Genomic DNA, 7248 nt, shown 5'->3' on the forward strand with positions numbered 1-7248 from the left:
GTTCTGCCTTCTCAGTTCCCCCAGATTAGGTTGTGATTCCTTGCCTTCTATGCCAGTCAGCATCAAAAGCTCTGCCTCTTAGGCAGCCATTGGCTCCTCACAGTTCCCCCAGATTAGGTTCTGATTGGTCAGTTTTTATGCCAGTCAGCATCTCCGGGCCTATCTCCAGGCCTGATGAGAGAGGTGGGGATGATCAGCATCCCCCACCGCTGCTAGCAAAGCCTGGAAAGAGAGGCCGGGCTGCTGGTGAGGTCCGGGGAGAAAGACAGAGTCAAGGGCTGATCAACAGCTGCCACAGAGCCTGCAGATCAGACCCTGATTCTCTCTTCAGTCCTCCCTCCAGGCCTGATCGGCAGCCCCGTTGGCAGTCAGTGCTGGGTCCGCTGGGCCGCTGCACCTGCAGCAGTGGCAGTCAGTGCTGGTCACCATGGCGACCCCGCACTGACTGCAGGACTGACTTCTGGTGTTTGGTCATCCATTCAGTCATTTTGGACCCTGGCTTTAGATAGACAGAGAGAGAGAGAGAGAGAGAGAGAGAGAGAGAGATAAGCAGAGTGACAGAACTGGATATATCTTATAGTCCAGCTTATAAAATCTGATAAGGATTCAAGTATTCATAGTAATCAAAAGCACTACCATAAGAGGCTAAATAATGCTACATTGTTTAAAGACAGTCCAAGAAAGTAGTAATGACTTAATTTGATGCATGATATAATTTGTGATGCCACACCTTACTTACGTGGCTATCAGTTGACACTCTTGTAGGGTCTATATTGTCTTAGGCCACACAGCAGTGCCATATTATCAATTCATTTGTGACACAAAAGAAGCCTGTTCCATAGTAGTGCTTCTAATCAATACACATGAACTGCTTTTCTCTGGCGCAGCACTGTCAATAGTTTATGAGAAAATTTAGCATATTCTGTTTATGTAGTTATCAATTGGGGGGGGAAAGCCATTGAAAACTCTTAAAACTAATAAGAGAAATGACTCTTGTTGAGGAAAAGAAATATATGTTACAATGCCACAGAATTTGTTTTTTTTCCAGCCAACTCATTGTTACCAGTCTGCCTCTGCACTGCTTTGCATGCAGATGAAACTTATTTGGGTGATACTTGCTAGCTGTTTTCCTGACAAGTAGCACAGAAATAGGCACCTCTTGGAAAGTGGCTCAACTTGACTTGACTGAACATTATAATCACCTGGAAGCTTTTAAAAATCTCATCCTAGGTCTCCCACCTCAGACCAATTAAATCAGAATCTCTGGATTACAGACCAGAGATCAGTATTTCTTTTAAAAGTTTTCAGATGATTCCAACATACAGGCAAGATTGAGGATCACTGTCCTAGAACTTAAGCAAGTTTTAAGAAAACTGCTTATTATATGCACCGAGGCTGCAGGGTTCTATAAAATAAAAACTTCGGCCATTAGAAAATGCCATCAGCCTAGAACCATCAGTGAATATCAGTATGGACCTATTACATAAAGAAAGCAAACTTTTTCTATTATACTTTTGTATCTTCAGTGGACGATAATTTGTCAACCACCTTAATGGAGTTCATGATTTAAGACAATAACCCCAGTGGCCATATATATATATGGCCACTATAGGTATATACACAATAAATTGGGGCAGGCTTTGTTTCTAGGTATACATGACCATCATTTCCCTAGCCTGATATGATCTTATTGATTTAACTTTTGGAGCAGGACTTTGTTCAGAATATATTTTAGAAGGTATCTAATGAGAAAGCTGATATGTTGTAGAATTGCATGTAAAGTTTTAGTTCTTTATAATATTTAAAGATAGAATATTAATTTTGCTTATGCCTAAAATTTCTATTATAAATCAAGGAGCAAGGAGGAGGACTTGAAGACACATGTGACGTGTCTTGATGTCTGCATAAATTTACTGTCTTACTTTTGATATTGAATAATATATGAGTTTGGGAGTCTGTCACCCCTGATCACCATAGCACTAACTCTCCAAATGGCTATGGACATTTTTGGTCCCACCTCCAAAGCCAGCATTGTTTGCAAAGGACAGTCTATGGCCTAATGGTGTATTGATCACCCAAGAAACATTTCTAAATAACACTTTATTTTCATAGTGTAGAGGAAATAAATTCATATTATGAAAAGAGAAAGTGGGAACCATTAAATATGAAAACATATTCCATTACTCTGCCTTCCTTGCTGCTTTGTTGATTGCCTTGTAAAAGCACCCTCTGCCCATGCCGTTCCTCAGGACAGCTTGTTCAAAAACTATAACCTTCCAGACTTAGCTCAAGTACTGAGATTTCCATACAGCCTTTCCATTTATAAGAGGAAGTAAACCAGAGATAAGGGAGTAATCAGGAAGCCATTGCAATGGCCCAAGGGAGATAATGAAGCTCAATTTACATAGCAGGCTTGTGTTGGGAAGGAAGCATTTCAGAGAGGTTGCAGAGGTTACTATAGTTGGGAGGAAAAGGAGGAGCAATGGATGAGAAGAATTCACGACTATCTCCACGGTTGACATAAAGCAACATATATAATAAGCAATAATATATAAACAAGCTCATTTTTCTTGTTGTTGCTCAGGTGACTTAATTCACTGACAAAATTCTCCCCAGGCTGTATGACTGTTGCTTGGATTTGTTAAGTTCCTGTGCTAAGCTTCTCATACCAGCCCTGCATTTGAACTTGACCCTGGGATTCCTACTGGCCCCTAATCAATGATCATTCCTTGATGCTCTGATGCCTGCTAGTCCTGTACTATTCCCCTGGTTTTCCTCCTTTGAAAGAGCTGAGATGTTTGTCTTAAAGAAGGGCTTTAAGAGTGCGGTATGCTTTCAGTGATGTGTAGTATGAGCCCCCGTAGGGACAAGAATGCACTATGCTTGAGGAACTTTCTTTCCATTCTCAATACCTCCCTAAAAGCCATGGTTAATGTTTTTGTTCATGTAAAAAGGGAACATTCGGGCACCTTTACTGTCCTGTTGATGTGCAGGGCTATTTTTAATTTTTGTTCTTCGCTCTTTTTCTGTGCTTGTGATTTTAAAGGTGCCAGACTGACTGCCCTCGAGCCTAGTGTCCCTGATTTCTCCCAAGAATAGGAAAAATACCGAAGGCAGCAGAGCTGGTCATGTCTGGGGCCAGGATATTTGCCTGACCCACTCTGGAAGAATATTCTCCAAAATATAAAGGAAAAGATTGTTCCTTATGAATTCAGCCCATCGGCTTTCATCGCTGAGAAGACAAAACCTTATTATGCCAGCACCAAATCACTGCAGAATTTTTGGGTTCAATAAGCATTTGGTTTTTGTGCTGTAGTTTTCTCTTCCATTCCCACCTGTCAAAATTCTACCCTTTAAGGTTGGGCTCAATTACTTCTTTCCCCACTAAAACTTTCCTGAACCTTCTCAGATGTGATTTTCCTCCCACATTCCACTGCACCTTCCCATGTGACACTTTCTCATGTGATTGTGGAATCTATATAGTCCCCTAATGACTGTAAAAGGTTCTGATATTGTCTGATCCACTGTTGCATGTCACAGAGAAGCCAAATGTAGTACTGGACAAAGAGTAGATACCTGGGGAATGTCTTGAATAGAATGAGAATTCCAACATTTACTCTGCAGCCTGTCCTTCAAGGCTCTGCTCTAATCTTTCCATCTCTATCAGCCTTGTAGGCCCAGACTCTCAGACTCCAGATATTACCCTTTGGGCGATTGTGGTCTAGATCATAATTGCTACCCCTACCTGCCTTGTAGACCAGCATGACCAACAGTTGATAACATCTGATTGAAAGCATTTTTTCCACCAGAGATCATTAGTAGTTCCTGATGAATTATCAGGGGATCCAGTTTGATGTCTGAAAGGGAATTAATTAAAAATAATTTTGTTTGATCTGCACTTAACTACTTTAAAATTTGTTAAATTTGAAATAATTTTCTCAGGAATCCAACTTACTCTTTTTTAAATTTATTTTTATTGTGGAGGGTATTACAAATGTCTCCCATTTTTCCACCCTTTGCCCTACTCCACCCAGCTCCTGCTCTACCACTGGCCTTAATTGCACTATTGTCTTTGTGCATGGGCTATGCATATAAGTTCTTTTAACATTCATCACATTATAAAAATATCACATGCACCACAAAACCTCTGTTGAATTGTTTTAAATCAATGTTTAGTAATAGTGCCATTCAGCCCAGAATATTTTCATGTCGTTAGTATGATTTTTTCTGCTGATGTTAAAGCTACATTTTTCATTATTTACTATTGTATTGCTTTATTTCTTCAGATCAACCAAAGGAGGTCAGTGATTTAAGTATGATTCACTGAAGGTGGAAAAAATAGTAATACAGATAATACCATAAATACTACTTCAGATTAATATTACAATGTAAATTTTAGTGAACAGGCTTCCAATATATATGGAAAAAGAATCAGTATATGCTGGGATGAATGTGATCTTTCCGCACAAGCAGTTGAAAAGAAGAGTTTAAGCACTAAGTCTGATGTTGACTCTTTAAAAATCAGATGTTATGGATTGCCCGTTATCCTCAATATGTTTTCTGTAATGAAATGTTGTCAGATAATACCATGAAGTTCTCAGAATTTTAGCATCTTTTTCAAACATAGCTCAGTGAACTTTCTAGTAAACCAATTGTTTTGTTCTGAATAATCACAAAAAAAATAGTGCTATTTTAAATAACCTGCTTTGGTTACTAAAGTCAATGAACATCCATAATGTTAAACATGCCCCTCTAAGGTTATACATTTTTATAATAAAAACAGGTACAAGTTAACTCTTCAACAGAAGTTTGAAAATAAAACCACACCTTTTGACAAATTTCAATAATATATTGACTTTATAATATGTCAATTATAGTGGAGATGACTTAGTTGTCAAGAATTTAACTATTCTTCAAACACTTGCTCTTTTTTTATTTTCTAGGAGAGAGATAATGGACTATATTGTAAAGACATTCAAATCCTGCAACAGAATATAAAGAAATTTTTACAGGGCCAAATGCAACTAGAGAGGATTAGAAATATATTCTCCTCTTTTCTGCAAGTTGAAACATTTAGCCCTCCTATTTTTAGGTGTGAAATGGTTGTCAATCCAATGTGACGGAGTGCTGAAAGCAGTCTTCATTCAGTGAGAAATTTCTCCATAATGTCAGATCTGTGTTCAATCCTGATTCATAGAACCAGGCAGAAGCAAGATTACATAGTGGTTAACACCATAAGTGCTGAAACTAGACTGCTTGAGTTTGAAGTTAGTTAACCATTTTGTGACTAAGTTTCCTCATCTGTAAAGTGGGAATAATAACAGTCCCTATCACATAGGTTGTTGTGAATATGAAAGGATTTAACATATAAAAAGCACCTAGAAAATGCCTGACACATATGAAGCACTAGATTTGCTATAGCTTACCTATAAATGCCTGCAGATCCTTGCAGACATCCCCAGTGACCTGTAATTACTTAGAAGAAATAAAGAATGAGATGGGAACCTGGATGTGGATCTGATCTCTGACAAGATTCCCACGATGGAGCCAGATACAGAGACAGATTGCAACCAGCAAAATGTCTCTCGCTGACATAAATATTTCTCTGAAATGATGTTTTATTGTTATTTAAGTATTAATGGGAATATTTTAAAGCTAAACCTGATGTGCATCTGTGGTCCAGATGCCCCATGAATCCATTTAAGAATGCTGGAAATTTGCAGAACCCTGGGTCATGAGAGACTCAAGCCCTACAGTGTGTGGAACTGTTGCAGGATTTAAGGATGTTCAACCCAAGAACAGACTTGGAGGCAACACTAACTGAAGTGTAATATTTTAAAGAGTGTCAAGTATAAGCGAGGAGAGTTGTTTCATGAATCCCCTGAAGACAGAACTGGGACTACTGGGTAGCCATTTGAATGAGCAAGCATTCCAGCTCAACCTGAGAAAGAACTTTCTGGCAGGCAGAGCTGTCTGGAAATGAAAGGGCCTGGCTTTTGACCTGCCTGTCACCAAGAGCTGGATGCAAAGGTTTTACAACCAGGGCTTTTGTGAAAAGAGTTGAAGTTTGCTTTTGGACCCCATTTCCTCCCAGTCTAACCAGACAGGCAGACTCCCTGAGAAGAAAGACTTTTCTAGTCAATCCCATCAATTCCTACCATCCCGAGAGCCATTGTCCTTAGACTCCCATGTGAGAGTAGAGTCAGGGCACTGGCCTCGACTTGAGTTCCACTCTGTCATTTTCTGCAGGCTCTTTGGCTGAGACAGTCAACTCCTCAATTTTATAGGAGGATGTAAAATCCCCATCCTGCTGGCCTTACAGGGCATAGTGGTGACTGTCCTGGTGATCTTGCTCATGGCGGTGATGTCGATAGTGGTGGTCTCATTGCTGTTGCTGCAGGCATTACGAAGCTGCTGTCTTTCCCGTGTTGGTTTCTATCCCAAGACTGAAGTGTTCCTCAGTGTGTTCTTAACAGCCAATCCCTTCTCTCTTTCAGGCCGCTGCGCTCGCTGTGGGGAAAATGTCATTGGGGAAGGGACAGGATGCACTGCCATGGACCAGGTCTTCCATGTGGATTGTTTCACGTGCATCATCTGCAACAACAAGCTCCGAGGGCAGCCCTTCTACGCCATGGAGAAGAAAGCCTACTGTGAGCCCTGCTACATTGTAAGTTCAGAATTGATCCTCGGGTACTTTGCAAAGATATCTTCTTTGACAAAGTGCCATTCACTTCAGATAGAATGTTGCCATCAGACCTTGACTTTGACCAGGCTTCACAATATGTGTGCATGTAAATTGGCATATCTTAATTTTCCCCATGTGTTCATGTGGAAAAGGTGTGTTGGGATGGGGCTGCCATTCATTTAGTCGCCTGCTGGGAAGATCATCACTGTGTAGATTTCAAGCTTGTATGTACTAGCTATCATGATATCCCTTGCAGCATCAGACAGTTTCCCAAGTGGCAACATTACACCCTCCTTATTAGGTGTCACCTGAATTGTCAGTATTTGTTGAGAAGTGTTACAGGGCCTCTGGACTTGTCAATGCACTTTTAAACTCCTGGGTCCTTTGAATCACCTCTTTTCTACCCAGAAGATTTCTTACCTATCATACCCAGAGGTTTTCAATGATGCACACTGAGAAACGCTTTATTATAGCACACCTTAAAGGAACATGAATAGTAATGCTGACTGAGCTAACAATTGTTGATTTTGTCTTTATGAAGAACATGACAACTATACTTTAAT

The 7248-nt window shown here is 40.1% G+C and overlaps 1 protein-coding gene across 6 annotated transcripts in view; it reads left to right on the forward strand.

Moving 5' to 3' along the window:
• Window positions 1-7248, forward strand: part of LPP (LIM domain containing preferred translocation partner in lipoma) — a 653115-nt gene that overhangs the window by 539761 nt on the left and 106106 nt on the right. For all 6 annotated transcript variants that reach the window (XM_006765861.2, XM_006765860.2, XM_006765862.2 and 3 more), the window contains one exon: window positions 6498-6667. In XM_006765861.2, coding sequence (XP_006765924.1) covers window positions 6498-6667 — 170 coding nt within the window. The remainder of the gene's footprint in view (window positions 1-6497; window positions 6668-7248) is intronic.

This window comes from Myotis davidii, unplaced genomic scaffold (assembly GCF_000327345.1).
Source record: "Myotis davidii unplaced genomic scaffold, ASM32734v1 scaffold41, whole genome shotgun sequence".
Taxonomy (NCBI): domain Eukaryota; kingdom Metazoa; phylum Chordata; class Mammalia; order Chiroptera; family Vespertilionidae; genus Myotis; species Myotis davidii.